The 27,199-nt window shown below is 36.1% G+C and overlaps 1 protein-coding gene across 1 annotated transcript in view; it reads left to right on the top strand.

Moving 5' to 3' along the window:
• CDH12 (cadherin 12) overlaps positions 1 to 27,199 on the top strand; it is a 529,677-nt gene that overhangs the window by 446,043 nt on the left and 56,435 nt on the right. Inside the window, exons 6-7 of the mRNA XM_017809416.1 lie at positions 5,969 to 6,088; positions 17,586 to 17,753. Of these exons, the coding sequence (XP_017664905.1) occupies positions 5,969 to 6,088; positions 17,586 to 17,753 (288 nt within the window). The remainder of the gene's footprint in view (positions 1 to 5,968; positions 6,089 to 17,585; positions 17,754 to 27,199) is intronic.

The raw sequence follows: 27,199 nt of genomic DNA, 5'->3' as shown, positions 1-27,199 counted from the left end.
CAGCTGAGAGAAATATATATATGTGTTCAGGGTGATGTCTGGAATGCAAAACAGGAGAAAAACGTTCTTGCCTGATTGTGTCTAGTATTCAAGATATTGATGGAGCCAGCAAGCTCGTGTTATTATCAAGGCTGCACAGCCATGAATACATAAACTGGAAACTGACTTTTCTAAGTAAAATATGCCTTTCTCACATTACTTTTGTGGGAGTCAGCTTCAGGAGTATATCTTCAAAACTTATCATCAGTAATTTTTTCTATAAAAGATAAGCCCCAAAAGGGCAATGTCAGCAACTCTCTTTACGGATGTGTATGTCCTTCTGGTACTGTAGCTTTGCTAAAACTGCTAGTGGCAGGTCAGGGAAATATTTATTGAGACAGAGGATCTCCTGATCTGAATTGCAATGTAGTGCTGCAGTGAGTCATAAATTCACTCTTCCTCTTTTTTTTAACCTAAAAAAAAAAAAAAAAAAAAAAAAAAAAGAAAGAAAAGGAACCACAAGTATGGTATGTGTTGATTAGGTTTTTACTTGAATTCTGGAAAGAAGATGGATGCTGTTTGGGTTGCTAAGGTGATATTTTTGGGACTGTTTAGGAATAATATTGTGCAAAGTAGTGAGTTTCTGTGCCTGCAGCTGTGTTCTTCCTTCCTCCTGGCCATATAAAAATATTTCCACAATCATCTGATTTCTTTCAAAAGTACTAAGTACTAACAGAGCAATAGCAGAGTAATAATACTAGGTAATAGCAGAGTGACAAAACCCACTAAATCATACATGTGGGAGGGGAGAGGTTGTACAGCAAGATGATGACAGTTCTTCTAACTCTGCAAGAAAATCATGTCTTTACTCACCATGAAGTAGCTGCAACTACTTTTGTAGTCTGTTACAAAAAGTAATTCTATGAAAATTCACATACAAGGTCACATACTCATTTCCTACTAACAAAAGACAGGAAAAAGATGAACAAAACAAATGGCAAAATTACAGCCTTGGATTTCAAAAGGGAAGACTTGAACTTGTTCAGGAATCTGCTTCACAGGATCCCAAAGACAGGAGCATCCAAAGAAGTTGTGGGATTTCTTTTACAGAAGATATTAAAAATTTGGCTGGACAAGGGCCTGAGTCACATACTCTGATTGAACTTCTGGTCTCCGTGGAGTGGAGAGAGGATCCAACCAGAGCTTGTGGAACACTTGCAACATGCTGAAGTCCTGCTCTCATTTCAGAATCCCTTCCTTTTTCAATTACCTTCAAAATTTAATGTTTCCATCCAGCCTTCTCTTGCCTCCTCGAAGCCTCAAAGCAGCTCACCCTGACTTTCTGTGGAAAAAAAATGCTTTGCTACAACGTAACAGAATTTTGGTATTTGTAACAAACTTAATGGGATTTGCAGGCCTGGCGAAAGCCGATCTTAGTGAGAAAGATGTGACATATTCCATCTCATTTTAAGATTGTCCTTGCAATTTTACTGACTATTGTTTTTTTTCAGGAATCAAGTCTAAATAAGTCTGTTGTATTATTCTCATAGCCTTGAATCATCTCATTTTCCCTTACAATGTAATAGCCGTTTTATCTAGACCTGGCTGAGTTTTGTGTAGGCTTGGTCACCCTATTCAGGTCAACAAACTAAAGATAAGAAACTCAGATTTCCTGCTTGATTACATTGAAAGACAACAATAGCTCCACATGCAGCAAGATATCCCACTTACCCTTTGGTGATGGCAAAATTTCCAGGTCAAAACAGTACAAAAATACTGTTTTAGTATTTTATAAGAAAAATATTTAGGGTAAGAAAATTGTTAATTTAAATACTCTGTTTTGAAATTTCGGAGGGTCTGAACATTGGAGCAATTTTTTTTAACAAATTTTGAGTTGTCATTCACAAGCAATATGAAAATCTCAAACTGGGAGTATTAGAAAATTGGAAAATTTTGACATTTCTCTATAATGCTTCTTGAATGCAAAGAGATTTCATCAATATTGCTCTTCTTTTAAAGATTCTTTTGATTTTGGCAGCGCATCATTTTTACCAATGACAGACAGTTGGAAAAAAATGGTGACAGTTCTAGATCTCAAATATGGTATAAACTCAGAGTTCCCTTCAGTTATTCTGATATAAAGTATCTCTTTTAGTGCTATTTCAGTCAGTTTGGCCAATAATTTATAGGTTGGGACCCATTTTGTTTGCAGTTATTTCTGAATCTCCTTTAGTCTTAGCCACAGTAAAATTCAGGTGAGTATGCTTGCTGTGATTAGAACAAGCTACAGTAGTCCTCAATATCATCTCTATTTTTTTTTAAAAAATACAGTCTTTAAATTCCATGACATTTCTTCTGCTGTGTGAACATTTTAACATTATTTTTCTTTTCTTTCTAAAACATAACTGCTTAAACCCATAATTCATTTTTCTGCATTTTATAATGCCTAAAATAAAATACGTGTTAATTGCACATCAAAAATTAAGAATATAAGTATTTTTAAATGTTGACTGTTGTATAAGGTGTTTCCAAACAACAAGAAATATTGTATCTTTTTTTGTTCATTTTTTCCTTCATATAGTAACCGCATATTTTAATTAAAATGTCATGAATTATAGTTAATGTGATCCTCCATCACTACCTTTGTGCATTAAAGATTTATTGTAGTGCATTATTGCCTGGAAAAAAATAATTACTTTTGAGAATCTACTTTAAAAAATGTGTTGGTTCCATGCTTTGCAATAAAATAGAAACCTCGTTAGATGCAAAGAGCAATGCTTGATAATACTGAATGGATAAGAAACCAATTTCAGAAAACCTAGTTAGAACAATAATTATGCATTTAAGTAAGTAAATGACTGGAGGCGTAGTAAAAAAAAACCAAACCAAACCAAACAAACAAACATGTCTGGCCTCTCATAAAAATATAAGCTTTACCTGTTATTTGTTAGTTGTAAAATATCTGACAGAAGACTTAATACAGTTGAAAATGCTGTCAACACAAAATGGATTATTTTTCATATTCATTGCCTGCTATTTATCAGGCTAAAATATGACTTTGTATGTCTGCCTTAATAAAACTTAGCTTGTAAATCAACATTTCTTCTTTTTGAGTAGTAAGTTTGAATTACCTGGAGCACATACCTAGGAATATCTAAACTTATATTTTTAGGCAACTAATGATCAGTGTGTGCAGGGATCATCAGCAGAATTTTCAGGCTGTTTGATGGCCACTGTCTGCTTCCTTCACATTGCAGCGTCACATTTTTGTGTGAGAAGTCAGACATAGATATGGATTCACCTGTGGTGTTTCAAATGCCTACTTGTGCATAACTGGTACATGGACACACCGAGAAGCAAACAGCAGGGGCGTGGTGTGAATGTGGATGCCTACATGGTAGAATTCTAAATTAAAATTTTGTCAATCAGTACTCAGAAGACAAAGTAAAATCGGGTCCCTTAAGTAGCAAACAGTGTGGCATCAGAAACACAAGTCCTGGCTCAAGGAGAAAAATGGGAATGTGTGACAGCACCACCTTTCTTTGGCAAAAATGCAGGCTATTGTCCTAAACCAGTGCAGTAGCAGCATACTTTTCAGAGGGCACTCACTCACGTATTTCCAGTTCAAACCTGAACATCTGGGAATCTGGTGCTTTGCTCAAGAGAAGAGAAAAACTTCCAGCCTAAGATCAGAACACAGTGGAAGACGGAACAATTTGGTAAAGAGGAAAAAAGGAAAAAACTGTGTTAAAAAGGAGCTTTTCAGTGGGAAAAGTATACTGAACTCTTTAGGTTTGAAAGGCAGTGAAATACTGTAGCAATGAAGGAAGACAATTGTGTGTACACTGTGTATACTGTTGTGCTGCACAGTAAGTGGACGTGGAATGTTTTGTCAATGCACTTGATCCAGATCTTGCCTTTTCTTCCACAACAATAACAGTCTGGATGTGGCACATGCAGTGATATACAGTTTTTTTTAAGGGAAGTGGGGAAAATCTGAAAGCTGTCTTTTCCTTCTCGATCTTAATCTGGAGCAGCAGACAGGCCTGAAAGTGTGAGATCCTATTATAAAAATATTCCTTATGGACAGGAACAGATGAAGGCCATCAAATGCTCTATTGTTATTAGATGTCTTCTATCTGTCATTCCAGTAAGAAAACGTATTCCTCTGGCTGGTCTTGCCTAACCTATTTAATGTATATTCAATTATGGTTGTGTGTTATGTAAAAACACAAGTTTTCAGACAGGCACTACTTCTACAACTGTTAGACTGGACTTTGGTCTTCTCCAACACATATCATTCTTCACCTTTCATTCAGCAAATCAAGAGTAACGTCAGGGGTTTAGATAACTGAATTCATCTCAGTGGTTTATTTCATTCATTCATTCACTTATTATTTGCTAATATTTCCTTTCTTTTAGAAGTCAATTTTAATGAAACTTGCCCTCAGCTTAAAAACATGATCAGCCCACTAACTTTAAAAAGTGATTGTTAGTCAAATATCAGTTATATTTTTTGTGTTTTCTTCAGAAGAAAGAAAGAATATCTCTTGGAATACCTTTTAATTCTCTGTTGTTCAATAAACTGTAACAGGGGACGTCTTATATGACCTGCCATCATGCAGCAAATATTTTTACAATGTTAATTCCAAACCTTTTAGCACTGATGTCAGTCCTCATATGATAAGACTAGGGGGGCAGGCACTGAAAAAAATATTCCCCAAATAGTTACCTTTGCTATCAGTTACTTTCCTGCCTAAGTCATAGGACCTTTCACATGGAACATCTCTCAGTGCGGCTCTCCCAGAAATAAACTTTGACAAGTCCAACAAAGTTAATTTCAGATCATGAACATTCTTTGAAACTTGCCAGTTTTCACTGAAGAAAAGTACCAGTCTTGAAGTGTTTGTGGTATTCCATGAGTGTTCTCGAAAAATGTCAAATGACCTCCAAATGCACGATGTTTCTTAAAACAAAAATGGTGGGGATTACCCTCACCCCTGTGCCATTTCCTATGTAGTCAACCCTCATTTGCTCCAAATCAGCACTGAAAATTCCAACATTCAGTGGCACAGAAGATCTTAGGAAACAATTCTTCAAAGCTTATGGGAAAGCCCAATTATGTGACTGTTCGTTTTGCTGAAGACTATAATTTGAACACTATTTTAATTATGGGGTAGTGAGTAAATGCAAGTAAATTGCTTAGCAACCACGATGGACAAGACATTTCTGCAGACTATTGCCATTTACAGTGAGTTTTCTATCTTCAGGTGCATTTCTTTTGCTCTGTGGATCCCTTTTAAATTGAAATGCAAAGGAAACTGCACTAGGTCTGGTCTATAACCATGGCTGAAAATAGAGTGTCAATGTCCTCCTTCCACAGTACTTCTGTTTCCTACTGAGCTGTACTGGAAAGGCAAAGAGACTCAAGTCCGGATTTTGAGGACAACTGGCTGAACTAAACACCTAATTTCATTCTACAGTGGGAATATGAATTGCACCCTTAGGAGACTGCAGTAGCTTTTTATGGTGTTTAGAGTTTGGTTCATTTAATTTCACTGGAAATTCAGGAGCTGCTTGATCAAATGCTTGTTTTAAAGGCAACTTTCATTTTACTTCCACAGTTGTCTACTTTTTCACAAAGTGGTGGGATACGCTCCTTCTTCAAAATTCAGTATTGAGCTTCCCCAAGCCTCCATCCTGTATATGTTTTGTAAAAAGATTTTGCAAATAATGCTTGCATCATAAACTGTTTAGAAGTATCTTTTGATGGTGCACTTATTTACTTTTCTTCCCCATTATGTCTCAGTTATTACCTAGATGGTTCCTAGCATGGAGATAAAGAATTAACTGTTTTATTCTCACCTTGTTTTTAGTGGAAGTGGAACAGCAATTGCAACAGGATCCATGAGCAACAAGACTAATATGCCTGAAATTTCCCTGATCACTGCTCTATGCTAAAAATGTGATTCCCTGTGTTTCTTTGCAGGAGCGTATGTGCTTCAAGTAAAGGCAACAGATGCTGATGATCCCACTTATGGAAACAGTGCTAGAGTGGTTTACAGTATTCTTCAGGGGCAACCATATTTCTCCATTGATCCCAAGACAGGTAAATAGTTTGTCAGCAACCATGAAAGATTTAAGTTTTGTTTTTTGATTTATGTAGACAGTATCAATAGATCTGGTTGAAAGCCATTTGGGTACAAAATGACAAACTCAGAACTGCCAGTAGATGAATAAGCATTTTTTGGGTGGTTGTTGGCTTATTTTGTCATCTCTTGCATTCTAGAGACAATTTTGAGACATACCCTTGGTAGTTATTTAAAGAACCTAAAATTTCATACTAAGTCAGGCCAGAGATCCATACTGCCCTGTATAACACTTCCAAAAGTGGTGTCCTGCTTAGATCTAGTGAAGGATGAAGAATAAGTGTTTAGTGATGCACCCTCAGCATACTCTTCTAGTCTTCAAAAACTTGTTCCTACAAAGTTCCTGGGTGACTAGCAGTGTTGAAGTAACTAAACCTCTGAAAGGATTTCTCCTTTATAACTTTTCCACTTCCCAGTAGAGTTGAATATTACAGGAGCATGGTATCTGCACACCAAATTACTAGAAATTCCATGGCAAAGGTTTATTTTGGTCAAGAACCAGCTCCTCTTGCTTTCTGGAAATAGGGACACCTCTTAACTTGTTTCATATCTCACATATTGCACAAGACAGTGAACAGTAATTCTTATTTATTCCTATTCCCCATGACCTTATATACCCCCATTGTTCCCCAATTGCCCCTTCATTGAAGACATAATTAAACAGAAGCCACTCCATAACACTGATCATCCTTCTCCTCAGGATGAGAAGGTATATACAGTATTCAAGAAGGCAGCTGATATGAATGCATACAGTGGTTTAATCATAACACTTCTGTTCTTTATTCCTTTCCAAACAGTTCCAAACATTGTTTTCTTTTTAGCTTCTACCACTCAAAAGCTGATACGTTTGTGGACATTTCTATTACTACCTCAAGATCTCATTACAAAGCAGTGATGGTGAGACCACTGACCCTAATTTTATATGTGAAACAAGGGTTTTGTTTGTCAAGCACAGAACTTTACTCCTGCTCCTTTCTCAAATCATTCCTAATAGGTGATAAACATTTATTCTGATATAAAACTAGCACACTTAAATAGTTTTTAACCTCTATGGGTCTAAATGACACAACTGCCCCTTTACTCCCTTTCTTTACTAACTTAATCTTTTTCCGTCTTCTTGTTGGATATAAGCAAACCACGTGAAAGTGGAAAAGCAAGCTTTTATTGCTATTTCAGGGAGGTTAAACACATGAAAATATCTTCTAAAGAGCAACCATTAGACTGGCACAGTCTAAGGCCTCCAATCTGATATGTGGGGAGTACTTTTTAGTGCTATAAAATTGCTCTTCTGATTTTAATGAGAGGGCTTTTTTAACACAAAGCACTTGTCTTAAAACAGATAACCTCTCATATCTTTCCTCTGCAAATTCTGTTCTGTTACAAAAATGTCCATTTCCACCATTAAACTGTCCTTTCCGCCCAATTTTCTGACATGTTTATGAGGTCAATATTCTTACTTATGGCTAAATGTCTCTAGGTTTTTTAGATTCAGTATTCTAGTCCATCTTCTGACCTCAGTCATACTATGTAAATCCAAATTAATGTCAGCAAGAGTATTGTTGTTAATAATTATTCTGGAGGTTTTTCATGAAACCTGGATTTTCTCTTCCGTGTAAGTGAATGATCTCCCGTTGAATTATGGATCAATAACTTTGCAAACCACATCTTCTGGCCCAGGTTTCATACAAATATTTGCAGTTTTCAGCAGTATAATGGAGACCATACTATTCTGCATATTTGATATTGATGACATTTGAAAACACACAAAAAAATCAAATTTATTCAGTTCTGTAGTTTAATAATCTTTACTGTAAAATCTTAAGGTAAAAGAATTTACAAACACTCAGAACATCATTACATGCACATAAGACCTCTATATTATAGTAAGCCCTTGATTTAAATTTGGATATTCTTTGTGTAGCTGAAGTTGACATACCGACATTTGTAGCCCTTTCTTCCCATGGATTTTTACATCTACTTTATTTTTCTATTTTTGAGGTAAGATAACTCTAAATCACATTTGTTCTGTCCATATGAACCAATGATTTTGGAGAAAATAATATTTCTCAGGGTTTTGTCTGAGGTTTTTGAAAAGGAGTAGGTAGAAAAAGGAAAATTTCCTGTGAATTGCTAGACATGAAAATTATTTTCATTCATTTTTTTTTTTNATCAATATTGCTCTTCTTTTAAAGATTCTTTTGATTTTGGCAGCGCATCATTTTTACCAATGACAGACAGTTGGAAAAAAATGGTGACAGTTCTATATTTCAATTATGGTATAAACTCAGAGTTCCCTTCAGTTATTCTGATATAAAGTATCTCTTTTAGTGCTATTTCAGTCAGTTTGGCCAATAATTTATAGGTTGGGACCCATTTTGTTTGCAGTTATTTCTGAATCTCCTTTAGTCTTAGCCACAGTAAAATTCAGGTGAGTATGCTTGCTGTGATTAGAACAAGCTACAGTAGTCCTCAATATCATCTCTATTTTTTTTTAAAAAATACAGTCTTTAAATTCCATGACATTTCTTCTGCTGTGTGAACATTTTAACATTATTTTTCTTTTCTTTCTAAAACATAACTGCTTAAACCCATAATTCATTTTTCTGCATTTTATAATGCCTAAAATAAAATACGTGTTAATTGCACATCAAAAATTAAGAATATAAGTATTTTTAAATGTTGACTGTTGTATAAGGTGTTTCCAAACAACAAGAAATATTGTATCTTTTTTTGTTCATTTTTTCCTTCATATAGTAACCGCATATTTTAATTAAAATGTCATGAATTATAGTTAATGTGATCCTCCATCACTACCTTTGTGCATTAAAGATTTATTGTAGTGCATTATTGCCTGGAAAAAAATAATTACTTTTGAGAATCTACTTTAAAAAATGTGTTGGTTCCATGCTTTGCAATAAAATAGAAACCTCGTTAGATGCAAAGAGCAATGCTTGATAATACTGAATGGATAAGAAACCAATTTCAGAAAACCTAGTTAGAACAATAATTATGCATTTAAGTAAGTAAATGACTGGAGGCGTAGTAAAAAAAAACCAAACCAAACCAAACAAACAAACATGTCTGGCCTCTCATAAAAATATAAGCTTTACCTGTTATTTGTTAGTTGTAAAATATCTGACAGAAGACTTAATACAGTTGAAAATGCTGTCAACACAAAATGGATTATTTTTCATATTCATTGCCTGCTATTTATCAGGCTAAAATATGACTTTGTATGTCTGCCTTAATAAAACTTAGCTTGTAAATCAACATTTCTTCTTTTTGAGTAGTAAGTTTGAATTACCTGGAGCACATACCTAGGAATATCTAAACTTATATTTTTAGGCAACTAATGATCAGTGTGTGCAGGGATCATCAGCAGAATTTTCAGGCTGTTTGATGGCCACTGTCTGCTTCCTTCACATTGCAGCGTCACATTTTTGTGTGAGAAGTCAGACATAGATATGGATTCACCTGTGGTGTTTCAAATGCCTACTTGTGCATAACTGGTACATGGACACACCGAGAAGCAAACAGCAGGGGCGTGGTGTGAATGTGGATGCCTACATGGTAGAATTCTAAATTAAAATTTTGTCAATCAGTACTCAGAAGACAAAGTAAAATCGGGTCCCTTAAGTAGCAAACAGTGTGGCATCAGAAACACAAGTCCTGGCTCAAGGAGAAAAATGGGAATGTGTGACAGCACCACCTTTCTTTGGCAAAAATGCAGGCTATTGTCCTAAACCAGTGCAGTAGCAGCATACTTTTCAGAGGGCACTCACTCACGTATTTCCAGTTCAAACCTGAACATCTGGGAATCTGGTGCTTTGCTCAAGAGAAGAGAAAAACTTCCAGCCTAAGATCAGAACACAGTGGAAGACGGAACAATTTGGTAAAGAGGAAAAAAGGAAAAAACTGTGTTAAAAAGGAGCTTTTCAGTGGGAAAAGTATACTGAACTCTTTAGGTTTGAAAGGCAGTGAAATACTGTAGCAATGAAGGAAGACAATTGTGTGTACACTGTGTATACTGTTGTGCTGCACAGTAAGTGGACGTGGAATGTTTTGTCAATGCACTTGATCCAGATCTTGCCTTTTCTTCCACAACAATAACAGTCTGGATGTGGCACATGCAGTGATATACAGTTTTTTTTAAGGGAAGTGGGGAAAATCTGAAAGCTGTCTTTTCCTTCTCGATCTTAATCTGGAGCAGCAGACAGGCCTGAAAGTGTGAGATCCTATTATAAAAATATTCCTTATGGACAGGAACAGATGAAGGCCATCAAATGCTCTATTGTTATTAGATGTCTTCTATCTGTCATTCCAGTAAGAAAACGTATTCCTCTGGCTGGTCTTGCCTAACCTATTTAATGTATATTCAATTATGGTTGTGTGTTATGTAAAAACACAAGTTTTCAGACAGGCACTACTTCTACAACTGTTAGACTGGACTTTGGTCTTCTCCAACACATATCATTCTTCACCTTTCATTCAGCAAATCAAGAGTAACGTCAGGGGTTTAGATAACTGAATTCATCTCAGTGGTTTATTTCATTCATTCATTCACTTATTATTTGCTAATATTTCCTTTCTTTTAGAAGTCAATTTTAATGAAACTTGCCCTCAGCTTAAAAACATGATCAGCCCACTAACTTTAAAAAGTGATTGTTAGTCAAATATCAGTTATATTTTTTGTGTTTTCTTCAGAAGAAAGAAAGAATATCTCTTGGAATACCTTTTAATTCTCTGTTGTTCAATAAACTGTAACAGGGGACGTCTTATATGACCTGCCATCATGCAGCAAATATTTTTACAATGTTAATTCCAAACCTTTTAGCACTGATGTCAGTCCTCATATGATAAGACTAGGGGGGCAGGCACTGAAAAAAATATTCCCCAAATAGTTACCTTTGCTATCAGTTACTTTCCTGCCTAAGTCATAGGACCTTTCACATGGAACATCTCTCAGTGCGGCTCTCCCAGAAATAAACTTTGACAAGTCCAACAAAGTTAATTTCAGATCATGAACATTCTTTGAAACTTGCCAGTTTTCACTGAAGAAAAGTACCAGTCTTGAAGTGTTTGTGGTATTCCATGAGTGTTCTCGAAAAATGTCAAATGACCTCCAAATGCACGATGTTTCTTAAAACAAAAATGGTGGGGATTACCCTCACCCCTGTGCCATTTCCTATGTAGTCAACCCTCATTTGCTCCAAATCAGCACTGAAAATTCCAACATTCAGTGGCACAGAAGATCTTAGGAAACAATTCTTCAAAGCTTATGGGAAAGCCCAATTATGTGACTGTTCGTTTTGCTGAAGACTATAATTTGAACACTATTTTAATTATGGGGTAGTGAGTAAATGCAAGTAAATTGCTTAGCAACCACGATGGACAAGACATTTCTGCAGACTATTGCCATTTACAGTGAGTTTTCTATCTTCAGGTGCATTTCTTTTGCTCTGTGGATCCCTTTTAAATTGAAATGCAAAGGAAACTGCACTAGGTCTGGTCTATAACCATGGCTGAAAATAGAGTGTCAATGTCCTCCTTCCACAGTACTTCTGTTTCCTACTGAGCTGTACTGGAAAGGCAAAGAGACTCAAGTCCGGATTTTGAGGACAACTGGCTGAACTAAACACCTAATTTCATTCTACAGTGGGAATATGAATTGCACCCTTAGGAGACTGCAGTAGCTTTTTATGGTGTTTAGAGTTTGGTTCATTTAATTTCACTGGAAATTCAGGAGCTGCTTGATCAAATGCTTGTTTTAAAGGCAACTTTCATTTTACTTCCACAGTTGTCTACTTTTTCACAAAGTGGTGGGATACGCTCCTTCTTCAAAATTCAGTATTGAGCTTCCCCAAGCCTCCATCCTGTATATGTTTTGTAAAAAGATTTTGCAAATAATGCTTGCATCATAAACTGTTTAGAAGTATCTTCTGATGGTGCACTTATTTACTTTTCTTCCCCATTATGTCTCAGTTATTACCTAGATGGTTCCTAGCATGGAGATAAAGAATTAACTGTTTTATTCTCACCTTGTTTTTAGTGGAAGTGGAACAGCAATTGCAACAGGATCCATGAGCAACAAGACTAATATGCCTGAAATTTCCCTGATCACTGCTCTATGCTAAAAATGTGATTCCCTGTGTTTCTTTGCAGGAGCGTATGTGCTTCAAGTAAAGGCAACAGATGCTGATGATCCCACTTATGGAAACAGTGCTAGAGTGGTTTACAGTATTCTTCAGGGGCAACCATATTTCTCCATTGATCCCAAGACAGGTAAATAGTTTGTCAGCAACCATGAAAGATTTAAGTTTTGTTTTTTGATTTATGTAGACAGTATCAATAGATCTGGTTGAAAGCCATTTGGGTACAAAATGACAAACTCAGAACTGCCAGTAGATGGATAAGCATTTTTTGGGTGGTTGTTGGCTTATTTTGTCATCTCTTGCATTCTAGAGACAATTTTGAGACATACCCTTGGTAGTTATTTAAAGAACCTAAAATTTCATACTAAGTCAGGCCAGAGATCCATACTGCCCTGTATAACACTTCCAAAAGTGGTGTCCTGCTTAGATCTAGTGAAGGATGAAGAATAAGTGTTTAGTGATGCACCCTCAGCATACTCTTCTAGTCTTCAAAAACTTGTTCCTACAAAGTTCCTGGGTGACTAGCAGTGTTGAAGTAACTAAACCTCTGAAAGGATTTCTCCTTTATAACTTTTCCACTTCCCAGTAGAGTTGAATATTACAGGAGTATGGTATCTGCACACCAAATTACTAGAAATTCCATGGCAAAGGTTTATTTTGGTCAAGAACCAGCTCCTCTTGCTTTCTGGAAATAGGGACACCTCTTAACTTGTTTCATATCTCACATATTGCACAAGACAGTGAACAGTAATTCTTATTTATTCCTATTCCCCATGACCTTATATACCCACATTGTTCCCCAATTGCCCCTTCATTGAAGACATAATTAAACAGAAGCCACTCCATAACACTGATCATCCTTCTCCTCAGGATGAGAAGGTATATACAGTATTCAAGAAGGCAGCTGATATGAATGCATACAGTGGTTTAATCATAACACTTCTGTTCTTTATTCCTTTCCAAACAGTTCCAAACATTGTTTTCTTTTTAGCTTCTACCACTCAAAAGCTGATACGTTTGTGGACATTTCTATTACTACCTCAAGATCTCATTACAAAGCAGTGATGGTGAGACCACTGACCCTAATTTTATATGTGAAACAAGGGTTTTGTTTGTCAAGCACAGAACTTTACTCCTGCTCCTTTCTCAAATCATTCCTAATAGGTGATAAACATTTATTCTGATATAAAACTAGCACACTTAAATAGTTTTTAACCTCTATGGGTCTAAATGACACAACTGCCCCTTTACTCCCTTTCTTTACTAACTTAATCTTTTTCCGTCTTCTTGTTGGATATAAGCAAACCACGTGAAAGTGGAAAAGCAAGCTTTTATTGCTATTTCAGGGAGGTTAAACACATGAAAATATCTTCTAAAGAGCAACCATTAGACTGGCACAGTCTAAGGCCTCCAATCTGATATGTGGGGAGTACTTTTTAGTGCTATAAAATTGCTCTTCTGATTTTAATGAGAGGGCTTTTTTAACACAAAGCACTTGTCTTAAAACAGATAACCTCTCATATCTTTCCTCTGCAAATTCTGTTCTGTTACAAAAATGTCCATTTCCACCATTAAACTGTCCTTTCCGCCCAATTTTCTGACATGTTTATGAGGTCAATATTCTTACTTATGGCTAAATGTCTCTAGGTTTTTTAGATTCAGTATTCTAGTCCATCTTCTGACCTCAGTCATACTATGTAAATCCAAATTAATGTCAGCAAGAGTATTGTTGTTAATAATTATTCTGGAGGTTTTTCATGAAACCTGGATTTTCTCTTCCGTGTAAGTGAATGATCTCCCGTTGAATTATGGATCAATAACTTTGCAAACCACATCTTCTGGCCCAGGTTTCATACAAATATTTGCAGTTTTCAGCAGTATAATGGAGACCATACTATTCTGCATATTTGATATTGATGACATTTGAAAACACACAAAAAAATCAAATTTATTCAGTTCTGTAGTTTAATAATCTTTACTGTAAAATCTTAAGGTAAAAGAATTTACAAACACTCAGAACATCATTACATGCACATAAGACCTCTATATTATAGTAAGCCCTTGATTTAAATTTGGATATTCTTTGTGTAGCTGAAGTTGACATACCGACATTTGTAGCCCTTTCTTCCCATGGATTTTTACATCTACTTTATTTTTCTATTTTTGAGGTAAGATAACTCTAAATCACATTTGTTCTGTCCATATGAACCAATGATTTTGGAGAAAATAATATTTCTCAGGGTTTTGTCTGAGGTTTTTGAAAAGGAGTAGGTAGAAAAAGGAAAATTTCCTGTGAATTGCTAGACATGAAAATTATTTTCATTCATTTTTTTTTTTTGCTGAAGATAAAGGTTTTTTTAAGGAAAAAATATATAGAATGGGCTTACACTTCCAGACAGGAATAAATAGTGGGTGATTTGGAACTTTTCTACTACAGTGGTAGCCCATTCTTCATTTTTTGAAAACCATGTGAAATATTTCCGAGGAAGCCACACAGTTGTACCCAGACCAGATATATCAACCAGATAAACTGCATCTTCTCCTCACAACCTGCTATGTGTTCCATTTTTTCTGTAATCTTTTTCTGTAATCTTTTTGGACTTGAGCAAAACTTTGGATACTGCTTTTTGAAAGAAAATGCCCAACACAGAGCTGAATAACCATGTTACATGATGGGTGAGCAACTGGCTCACAGATCAGGCACAAAGTTATAGTGACTGGGGTAACATCAGACTGCCATCCAGTCACTAGTGGGGTTCCACAGGTCTCCATCCTCAGCCCAGTTCTCTTCAACATCTTCATTAATAACTTGGATGCAGGACTCGAAGGAATACTAAGTATGTTTGCAGACAACACTAAATTTGGGAGGGGCTGTCAATTCCCTTGAAGGGCACAAGGGCCCTGCAGAGAGACGTCAGCAAATTAGAGGGTTGAGCAATCATTAACCATATGAAGTTTAACAAGGGAAAGTGCCAGATTCTGCATCTGGGATAGGGGAGTTCTGGTTGTGGGTATAGACTAGGGAATGAAATGCTGGAGAGCAGCTCTGTAGAAAGGAATCTGGGAGTCCTGGTCAATGGCAAGTTGAATATGAGTCAGCAGTGCCCTGGCAGCCAGGAGGGCCAACCGTGTCCTGGGGGACATCAGGCAAAGCATCGCCAGCTGGTTGAGGGAGGTGATGGTCCCACTCTGCTCTGCACTGGTGTGGCCTCACCTTGAATATTGCATGTAGTTTTGGGTACCACGATATAAAAAACAGATATTAAGTTACTAGAAAGCATCCAAAGGAAGGCCACAAGGATGGTGAAAAATCTGGAGGGAAGGCCTTATGAGGACCAGCAGAGGACACTTGGTTTGTTCATTCTGGAGAAGAGGACACTGAGGGAGACCTCATTGCAGTCTTCAACATCCTCTTGAGGGGAACGGGAGGGGGAGGTACCAATCTCTTCACTGTCATGACCAGTGACATGACCCAAGCAAATGGGCCATGAAGCTGACTCAAGGGAAGTTTAGGTTAGATTTTAGGAACATGTTTTTCACCCAGGGGGTGGCTGAGAGCTGGAACAGGGTCCACAGGGAAGTGGTCACAGCACCAAGCCTGTCTGAGTTCAAGAAGCATTTGTACAATGCTTTCAAGCACATGGTGTGATTCTTGGGCTGTCCTGCCCAGGATCAGGAGTTGGACTCGATGATTCTGATGCATCCCTTCCAATTCACATATTCTGTGATTCTATGATTCTATGTTATTTTGTATTGCTAATATAACACAAGAGGTCTTTAAATCTTATAGCTCTTTTCTTTTTAGAATGAGCATACCAAGGATGTTATAAAATACTGTGGAACACATAGGCTCCACAATGCCAAATTATGGACTAAGAGATTCAAGAGGAAACTTACTAATGTTCATCCTATTTATAGATTTTTTTTTTCATGAATCTCACATGAATACGAATAAATTTTTGCAGTTTTATAATTCAATATTTCTGTTCTGGAACAACTGCAAGCAGGAGAGTATATGCCATCCTGAGGAAGGAGAACAGTGATTCCTAAATAGGTTGTCATTATCATCATGTTACAAGTGGAGAGAAAGAAAATTGTTATACAGTTCAGTTCAGTGGGAATTTTTGATAGGTCCTAGAAATAGCAGATTTAGGTCAAAGTTATTTCTATACTCTGAAAAAGTGCTATAAGCTAATGGTTCCTATTCTTATTCATTAACAGAGCAGTGGTTAGTTACTGTAAAGATAAAAATTATCCTTAAAATTTGTTTCTTGTCATTTCAGACCCATTATAACACCAGGGTAGAAAAACTTCTTTTAGTCTCAAATGGTTTACTACTAGAAAATAATACTTTCTAAATCAATAATAACAAGGAAGAGTCATACTTCCAGTTGGTTTATCTTTCAATTGTGCATGTTATCTGCACCAAAGTGAATCTAGCCATTTTCTGAAAAATATTGCTGAACATATAGCATTTTTCAATGCTATACACACTTGTAAAATTTTGACAAAGAAATGCATTTTCTCCTATACATTTTATTTCAAGAAAATGGTTTGAGTGCCGGAAAGCTTATAGCTTTATATGACCTTATCAGCTAATTTTTGTATTCAGTAGCATGTGTCTCTCTTTCCCTCTTCTCTCTAAGTCTTCTTTTTATCCTATACATTCTTAACATATCAGAAGGGAGATTATGGCATACTACTTAGATATCAGCTGTCCCAAGTCACTGAAGATTAAGAGTCATTGTGGTAATGTCTTACCATGATACTTTAATTACTTTATTTAAGGAAATGCCCCAAATTTTCATTGCATCTTTGTGCTATATCAAGAAATATTTCTCAAGCAAAGGAAGAGTCTTCTAATAAAGACCTCCTTTTGTACAGAGGAATGTTGTCTCGGCCTACAGTAGTTTAAATTTGTTGGCAAGTGATTGGTGGGAAACAACTGAAGATGCAGGCTCTGAAATGCAATGCCATCTATCCACCTTTTTTGTACTCTATACAAGGAAGAGTTCGTCATCTCCGATGTGGTGAAGCTATCACACCATTCATATTCCTAGTGAAAATGCACCATTCCCTTTTACCCATTCGTCTCCTCTTGAAAAGACAAAACAGTCATTTTGAGTGGCTGAATAGCTGACGAACACACTTTTGAAAAGTCTGAGTGATTTGCCTGTGTTTCTTTGTGAACTCCTCTCTTGTCAACCCTTTCAGAAGAATTCTATTCCTGGTCCAAGAGATCCAGTATTAAATTGTAAGAGCCCTTTGTTTACTTGTTCCTTCTCTTTCCCATTTCTTCTTGTAGGTGTAATAAGAACAGCTTTGCCAAATATGGACAGAGAAGTGAAAGAACAATATCAAGTTCTAATCCAAGCCAAGGACATGGGAGGACAGCTGGGAGGACTAGCTGGTACTACCACTGTAAACATTACTCTCACAGATGTCAACGACAACCCGCCCAGATTTCCTAAGAGTATGTAGTATTCCAAAGCACTAATTTTCAAATAAGTATGACTGAAGGTATTAATTTTAAAAATCCTTTAGATAAGAAACTGAGATTCTGGAAAAAGAACAGTATATAGAATATAGTATATAGAATTTCCTTGGTTTTTAAAGTATATAAAGCTCAATTTGAAATTATGAGTTGAATGTTTTAGAGGAAATATATAATCATTCCACAGGACCAGCCTGAGCCTAAGAGTCCATTTAATTTACACTATAGAAATGATTTGTGAAATACTATTTTGTCAAGGGAAACTGGGTGAATGCCTTCAAATGACAAAAGGTTATAACACTTCCAGGTAACTTCTGTGTACCAAAGACAGAGCTAGCTTATGCTAAACATTATTGTTATGATATTCAGAAACAGATTTTAATGCATCTTGCCCCAGAAGACTATATCTGTCCTTGAAAATACTTGCAGACTCAAAATAGTGCTCATCCACTGATAATTTATTATGTTTCCCATTAATTAGTTTAAATGAAGCTTTTAAGAAGAATGCTAATTTAGAGTTTCATAGTCTGGGTATGACTAGATGGATTGTTACTTACTTCTCTCCATAAATTCATTGAAGTTTTGTGTATCCCATACTTTTGAAATGCAGAAACTAATCAAGCATAAACCTTGATAACTATGTCAAAATAATTAACTGCTAAAAGTTGTTATTAAGGCAAATTAGAATACTTGTATGAGTCTGCAGTAAGATCATGGCAGCTTTTTACTTTGCACCTCTTTTCTTGCCTGTGAATTGTAATCCCACCATAGGTATTATAAATACTCCATAGGTGCAAAACCATATCCACAATTGTGAAGCTTTCTCTCATGTAAACATTTTCCTTCTTCTTTTACTCAGTCTGAAAATGTGTTGTGTTTCTACAGGCATGTAAGAATGACCATGTTAAGAGAAGGATCCATCTTGTCCTTCCTTCTCTCTCTCACATCTGGAGGGTATCCAAAAAACAGACTAAACAATACTGCATAAAATTTCCTAAGTTTCTAATGGTTTTTAGCTTTGTTAGTGTCTTTGTATTTAACAACCCTCAAAGTATTTTCTTACAGCAAGTTACCCTGTTGCTTTGAAACTTCTGTAAAATTTCAGAGTCCACGTTTTATATCAGAGGTACACAGATTAATCATACATACCACAACAAACAGCTTCCTCTCCTTACATATTTACCTGCATGTTAACCTCTTCAAAGAATTCAGAAAACATTGGAAAATAAGAGTTTTTTAGAAAAGCTGTGTTGATTTCTTTTTTTCAATATGGGATATTCTCTCTGAGTCCATTATTTCTGCTCCTGCTGTTTTCACTCTGCATGTCGGTCATATCCATCCTTAGCTCCCCTAAACTCCCTGGAGATCTTTGGGAAAAAAATCAGTGTTACATGAGTACCTCCAAGCCTTTTTTTGCCACAGTGGTTTGAAGCAAAATATTGCACATCATAATAGTTCCCCTATTTCATCCTTCAGGTTCTTGGGCATGTAACAGCTAATCCCAATGATTTGTTACTGTTGTGTCCATTTGTTCCACAACTGCTTCTATAGCTAATTTAACCTTCTCATGAGTCCCCTATAAAGAAGGGTTCCAGGATAAAAAAAAGTCCCCAGGTATTCTTCACTTAAAACCAAGAAAAAAATGTATTCACTTTTACATTTGTGATCTTATCTTTTCTGAGAACTTCTGTATGTCAGTTTTGGGTTGGCTTTACGCAGTTGCTCTCAGGCTTTTGCCTCCAGATGTCTTAAAAGACAATTATTACTAGCTCATTTGTAGAGATTTATTCAAACTCAGTTTCTGTCTTCTTTATTGTGGTTTTATAGATGAAGCAGATTTTATAATTCTTTCTATTTTCCTGCCTGAGACACAACTTCACTTTTTTGAAAGATGTGTTCTTGCTTTTATTAGCTGTTTGCCCTTACATATTTGCTTTTTAATGCATGTGTGCATTTGCTGTGGGTCTTCAAAATCATGTCCCACACCACCTACAGTGATCTAACAGTCTCAGCTATCCCATTCAGATTTTCTATAACAATACCCCTCAGTTGTATTTATTTCCATTTATTATTATTATTATTATTATTATTATTATTATTATTATTATTATTATTTATTTAACTGAGTATTACTGTTATTTATTTAACTGATTACAACCATCTTGTAATTTTGGCTTTTATTGCTCCTACACAGATATTGTTTTTAAACTAATTATTGTTGCTGTAAAATTTAGAAGAACTAAAGAACTCTTCCTGACTAGCTAGTGTTAATACTGTTCTCTTCTTCAAGTCTTGCTTGACAGAGCTTCCTTTAACAAGCATCATTATTCCTCCACTGATAAGGTCTGCTGTGTCTTTCCTGTGTATTTTACTTCTTCATAGTACGCTGCCTGACTGATTTTCTTCTTTCCCACAGATATTGAATATGCTACTATGCTGATATTCTTGTTTAGCATTAGGCAGTAAAGCTACTCGTACTAGTTCCCATTTTGACTCTTGGCCTTATATTATGGCTTTCTTTTTTTCCTCTTTCCTGTCCCTAGTTTGATTCTGTCTGAAATACCATTTTTTTATTTCCTACTGGACTATCATCACTTTTTGTAGCTTTCTCCAGTGAAGAATGCAGAATTCTGGTCATTGCACCCTTTACCTGAACTGTGTACGTTTGCATTTTTTTTTTATTTGTGTGTTTTCCAACACCCGTAAATTCTCCTGAACTTTTTAGCCAGGTAACACAATGGCTATAGAAGACTTTTTTAACTTTCTGAGGACTGTTTTTCCTATGGCAAAAATGATATTTACATCTTCTCTATGGGCACCAATTCCTTAGCAAGTACTCTGACCTTCCAATATTGTGACTCACTTCTCTGCATCCCTTTAAATGCCAGGCATTTAAAACTTTGTCTTTGCACCTTTGTGTCCTGATTGTACATGGTGAGACAATTTCAGACTATGCTACTATGAATGTACTCAACTTCAGGTTTCACTTGCTAGCCTAAATTTCAACCCCTGTCCAATCTTACTTTATTTTGTAAAAGCTCACATGGTGTCCCTTAGTTTCATGACACGCTGTCAAAACACTTGTGAGGTGCTTCAAATCTGATCAACAAACAAATTGCCCCAGAGGTCCTATTTGTACTAGCATTCTGACTGTCCTCATCCTCAGTGCTTGTTAAACTGCCCAACACTGCAGTTTGCTCCTTCCTTTAAGCTGGAACTGCTGCTGCTGAAAGGGTATCACAGGTATAAGAGGAAATAATGTAACTGCCAGGAGACTGAAAAACTCAGTACATTGGCAAGCTTCTTGGGCCCTGTGCTCTTTCCCATCTGGTTTTCAGTTGTATATTTTACCACCTTTGCTGTTAGGGGCCTTAGGAATTTTCTATTTTATTGTATGCCTTCATCTACTGTAATGGTGTAAAAATATACAAACTTCACATAATGTCAGACAGTTTTCATGACACAGAGAAAGCATGGAATATATCATCCTCTTTGAAGAAGATAGCCTTGAGGTCTTATTTAATGCATGAACTGCAGTTATGGCATCTTTCCCCAATTTTTGCTATGAAGGAGTAAAAAAACACACACAAGAGACCAAGCTTGTCCTGTGCTTTGCATGCTAATAAGGTTGAAAACCTTTTCTTTCTATTATATCAAATGTCCCAAAAGACAAATTACAGCAGTGACTCTCAACACAACAGGAGAATAACATTGGAGGTTTGTGTTGATTTTGAAAATAAAAAAACACTTAATATGGCTTGAAAGCTAAAACATCAGTGTAGGGACTCCGGTGAACTGGACCAAGCTTGGTAAAGACTTTCTTCTGGTATGTTACAGGCAACAATCCTGATCAATGGGGATTTAATTAGCCAGTCCCATTTTTGGTTAAGTGGTATGTGAGATGATGTGTAGTGTGCCTGAATTTCACAGAGACACAATGCTGATTACAGCTAAACAAAAAGAGCTGATAGAGAAAAAGTGGAGTATGAATTTCTAACATAGAAACTGTACTTTTCAGTTTTGTTCCTTGAAAATATTGTAGTGATTCAGAATGACTACCTGCCAGGAAACGGAGTTTGTCGTTTGCTTGACTACCATAGCTAAAACAATGCTTGTACAGAATTTAAGTTTATGTGAAAAATAAGCTTTTAAAATCAGGTCTACATAGGTGCCAAGTTCAGGCCTGCCAAGACCTAAGGACCCCTCAGTGTTGCTGGGAGTTGAGACCTCCAATATCCCATTACTTACTGTTGGTCAAGAAAGCCAGGAAGTGCAGACTGAAGAAAAAGACTGAAGATTCTTTAACACAGACTGCTGCAGAGTAAATGGTTTTGCATCACATAATCAGGAGCACAGTTTTGCAAAGGGCTTATGCCAAAGAAGTTCTGGTGTTGGTTACCTTATCAAATAAGACAATATTAAATTTCACAGGATAAAGTTTAATTTTATTTTCTGAACTCAGTTGAGCTGGAAAAAAAAAAGAAAGATTTCACAGTAGAAGTAGGAGAACATATATTATTAATATTTGGAAGAAGCTACATTGATAAAAAATACATTACAAGCTCGCAAAAAAGTGTGTCATGGAACACCATCTTATTGAGGGTCCTTTAAGGAAACAGGCAGGTTTGGATGGGTTATCAGCATCCAGTGATGAAACACCACTGACTATCCTGCTGAACATGGAATTTTTTATTTAGAACCTGTGCTTTTGAACATATTCAGTGGGGAACTCCCACCTTGCATGTCTCATAGTAATGAAGAGTGCAACACAGGGGAAACCTCTAAACATTACATATTTCTGTCAGAGATGTTTGACCTGCGGGTATCTATTGGCCCACATTTCAGAAAACTGATACTTCAGAAAACTGATATTTTCTTTAAAACTAGTAAAAAAAAATAATCTGAATGATTTTATTAGCAGAAATTTATTTCCAGAAGTGTTTTCTGCCTTGCCTGACTCTTCATAAGTACACTAAATTTCTGAATTACTGGGGATGTTTCATTGTTAAAGATAGAACTTTTCTGTAAATATTAAAATAAATATTTCATAGCAAAGTTTGATTCTTGCAAAAACCAGAAGAAAAGTCAAAGACTGCAAAAGAAAGCACTTTTCCTGTCATAACAATGATGTTCAAGAAATTTAATGAAAATCTAGTATAACACAACATTGCCTTTGAACAGTGAAGAGTGGACAAAAGCTGCTGTTCTGTAGGCATGCATCCAGGTCCAGAAGGGAACTGATGGCCTTTCTCTCTCAGCTACTTATGTACATGATAGCTGATTAAGTAAAAAGATAACTCAGCACATCCTTCCTAGAAGCTAATGATCTAACCCTTAACTCAACAAGCATTGGACCGGTCTGAGCTAGCTGCCAGGACAGCTGTGGTTTGTTTCCAATTCTTAAAATAAGCTTCAAGAAAGAATGGATGGGTTATATTTACTTCAACATTTAAATGACAAAAACTGTATAATTAGTTGGTATCAATTATGCTTTATGGAATCAAACCAATTAAGTGAAGTCATTCAGCTTTTTTATATTGATTCATATTTTGTAAGGGTTTATGCTTTAGTTTTCCTGTCTCTTTCTTTTGTTCACGGATGACAGAGTGAGTGTGAAAGCAATTTAGATAAACAAACCCTTATATACTGAGCAATAAAAGCACATACAAATCATTTTAGTCAAAGGAATAGTATGTCTTTTTATTTTAATATGACATAAATATTCTTTTAAAGAATAAGGCCCTGACATAGAAGAAATGTAATTGAATCTTAAAATTTATACAATTTTTTTTTGATATTGGCAAAAAAAAGAAATTATAAAGTGCCTTAAGAAGTCAATAATAAGTTTGGTTCATTTTTAAGGTATGTATTTTTAAGATGACACTTCCTGAATTTACTTTTTTTAATCCATAATAACTATTTGGCTAAAGCTATGTTTTATCACGTCACTTCCAGCTCACAGAAGTCCCTTTTGTGAGAGAATGATTAAAAGCTCTTTTCAATAGAAGAAAAATTAATTAATGTTTGAACCCAATATTGAATTTTGCCTACTTGTGCACGTCTTGGTTAAAAAAAAAATTCATCTCTCTGGTGGTCAGAAACCATTATCTCAGGGCTGCTTTGCAACCACAATTTAAAATGTCCAGACAGCTGTAGAGCAATGCCTCAACATCACAAGGGCCATTTTTTTTTGCTGTCATTAGTCTTTCCAGAAGCATCCCAGTGAAATCCATCAAGATAGTTTGCATAAAAAGCATGGCAAATTTCCAGAAATGCTAACGTGTTTGGAAACAGAAACACAAAGATTCATCTTTCCAGTAATGACACTTTAAATAAAGCAAGGTTGAAGGATCATTCCTATGACCTTGTACATCCGTTGCCTGTCCATACTGCAGTAGTTCACAGCTAATTGGATTTATATTTCATGAGTGGCCAGTACAAGGCATTCCACAGAATACATTAAATCCTCCACTGGAAACAGCAGAGGAAAAAACAATCTTAAAGAGAAAAGTCCACAAAATAGACAATTCAGAAACTAGAAAAAAATCTTTCATTGATGTAGTTTCAGGAATTTCAGTGCAAGTATAAAAGGCCTTTATAAATGAGAGCTCGTCCTTTAGTCTCTTAGTTATATAGCCTTTGGTGGCACTTGAATGACCTGTTATCTGGATGATCTATTGTATAGAACTACTATATATTTTGAATAGGCTTTGAACATTATTACCCTTTTGCATCTATTTTAAGTGATTATTTACTGGCTCATTGGTTATTTTAATAGATTTACTTTCAGGTTATACAATCCGTAGAAATATTTTAAAAGAAAGAACAACCAAGTGCTGAACTTCAAACAGCCTGCCTATATGTACTTATGTATATACACTTTATATATTGAAAAATCTTATCATAGTAATTTATTTATATGTTACTGGAAGCTTAGTACATTGCAGAAATTGCACACGCATTATTTATCATAGGTTTCACTACATCAAGGCTGGTCAGTTTTGTTAACTCAGTAAACTGAATGTGGCTGATTCCATTCAAGTGGCTTTGAACAAGTCTAGCTCAGATTTTATTGCAAAATTGGGTTCAGAAGCACAGTGCAAGTAAGAAGTCTTCCGGTTCACATGAGATAGAAAAGAAAATCTTTTAAACCATTGCTTTGGATGAGTGACCGATGAGAGACAAGTTCCTCAGATAATGGTATCTACTTTTAAAGATTTCAGAAGTATGTAACACAGATCACACCCAGTAATATATTAAACATCTACAGAAAAGTATTTTGTGATTAGGAAATTATTCTGTTCACTAACCTAAAAAATTTAAATAAGGAAAGCATAGGTTTTGATTTAAAAAGAAGCAATGAAGATTTATTCCCCCTTTACTTGGACAACTTGCTAGAAAACTTACTCAGGATTAAGGTTCAAAGCTCTGATCTGCCTAATTAAGCATTTTAACAAGTCTGCAAAAGTTTCTGAGAAGTTATTATACCCCCTGTAATTTAGATATGGAAGTATGGCTTCTCTTGGTATTCCTGTTAAAAGTTGTATTTTGTATACAGCATTTGAATCTTCATTGGCTCTCAGAATGACGAGTCCATCTTTCATTGATTAAAGAATTTGCCTGGCAGACAAGATACCCTAATTCAGTTCCAGCAACTAATTACTTATTTTATAACAATTGGGAGATACTTGTACAGGACAGGTGGACAGATTTATTGCAGACTAGCTTCAGGCAGTGATTAGTTGGTGACTGAGCCAGAGGTTGCTTTGAATCAAAAAGGGAGGGAAGGTCAAATCCTTGTTTTCTTCATCTTTGCTAGTTTTCTAACGACTATTTCATAAAACATAAAGGGAAAAAAGCATCACTTTGGTTTTGTTAACAAAGCTTACGTTGTTTAATGTCACAAAATCTTAAGCAAGTCTGATTTTCATTTACCTGTGAGTTTTGAGCGAACTAAAACTACATTTTTGAGTTGAACGTATACTTGAACCAGTCCTTTCAAAGAGCGATAGAAGACACAAATGCAAAGACTACAGAAATAGGCTGATGCAATTACAAGCCAATCATGAAACCAGCAGCCACGCAGACGTCATTATAATTTTAGATTTTAATGCCTGTGACTCACTTAACTACATCTTTAAAATCAGCAAAACTGTAGTGAAATAAGTACAATAATAAATACTAGCTGACCAGTATTTGCACAGTACTCTTACAGGAATCAGAGGAGGAAAAAGAGTAACTCCTCTTCATTCCAGGTTCCTTCCAAGTCTCACACCGCTCTACTATTTGCATTTCTGTCATCTTCCTCTGGCCTCTCTTTCCTCCTCACCCTGTCTATCTGACAGGGGCAGAGCTGTAACTCCCCTTAAGCAAGTGGTCCCAGAAGGACCACTCTGCATGCAAGCCACAGTGTGACACAAAATGGCCATTTATTGAACATGGATGCCGGCTTATAAAGGGAGAGTAGGGACCCTTCTGGAACAAAGGGTGGAGACTGGGAGGAATATTCAAGGAGTGGCCAATCAGGGTAACAAGGGGCAGAACTTATCCAAACATGAACAAATGAGAAACTATCTCTAGGGGGTACTGTTGCAACAGGGTTGGATGAATAGGGAAAGTGTGTACATAGAACCAATAGGAAACAAGGTAACAGGGGTACAGAGAAGGGAATCATACAATCTCATAATAAAACATATTTCACCAACAAGAGAGCAATTGTACAACTAAGTAAAGTGCTGGAAACAAACACTCTCGTAGTCATGATGATCATACCTTGTGCATGATGGTGTAGGTGCACTCTGAGAAGTTTTCTTCCTCTTCCTCTGATCTCTCCTCATTAAGTCTCTTCCACCACTCGTAGGACTCTCTTGGGGCACCTCCAACATCTATCCTTACATTCAACATGGACTTTTGTGTCCCCTCTCCTATAAGAGGCACAAATTTATTCTTGATCTCATTTTCATCTTATAACTACAGTGTGGCCATCTCCTTCTATTCCATAGTGGTTTTCTTCCTCCCCAACAATAGCACTGACAAAAGAATTTATGCTTTGTTGGGTCACTTCCAGCTCTGAGTTTCTTCACATTTTACTCTACTGAAATCAGGATTCTTCACCATCCCAGATAAGCTCTTTTCAGCTCTGTCTTTCTTGGTTTGGCCACTACCCTGTCAAACAGCTCATTGACCCTTGCCTGCTGTTTCCATTTCACCAGCCTGAGTTAGCTATGTGTTTGACAACTAGTCATAAAAAAGCCTCTGTACCTTTCTTTTTCCTGCACCACCACTTAATCGTTGCAATTATAGACATTTTTACATAGACCAAAAAAAAGTATACAATGGCTTATTATATTTTACTTTTCAAAGTAAAAGAAGGACATAGGAGTGTCAGAAAAAGTTCCTGGAGATTTAAATTGTCTATACTGTTA

Source organism: Lepidothrix coronata, unplaced genomic scaffold (genome assembly GCF_001604755.1).
Source record: "Lepidothrix coronata isolate B3197 unplaced genomic scaffold, Lepidothrix_coronata-1.0 Scaffold26, whole genome shotgun sequence".
NCBI classification, from domain to species: domain Eukaryota; kingdom Metazoa; phylum Chordata; class Aves; order Passeriformes; family Pipridae; genus Lepidothrix; species Lepidothrix coronata.
The sequence above is the reverse complement of the archived record's forward strand: the minus strand, read 5'-3'. Positions and strand labels throughout refer to the sequence as shown.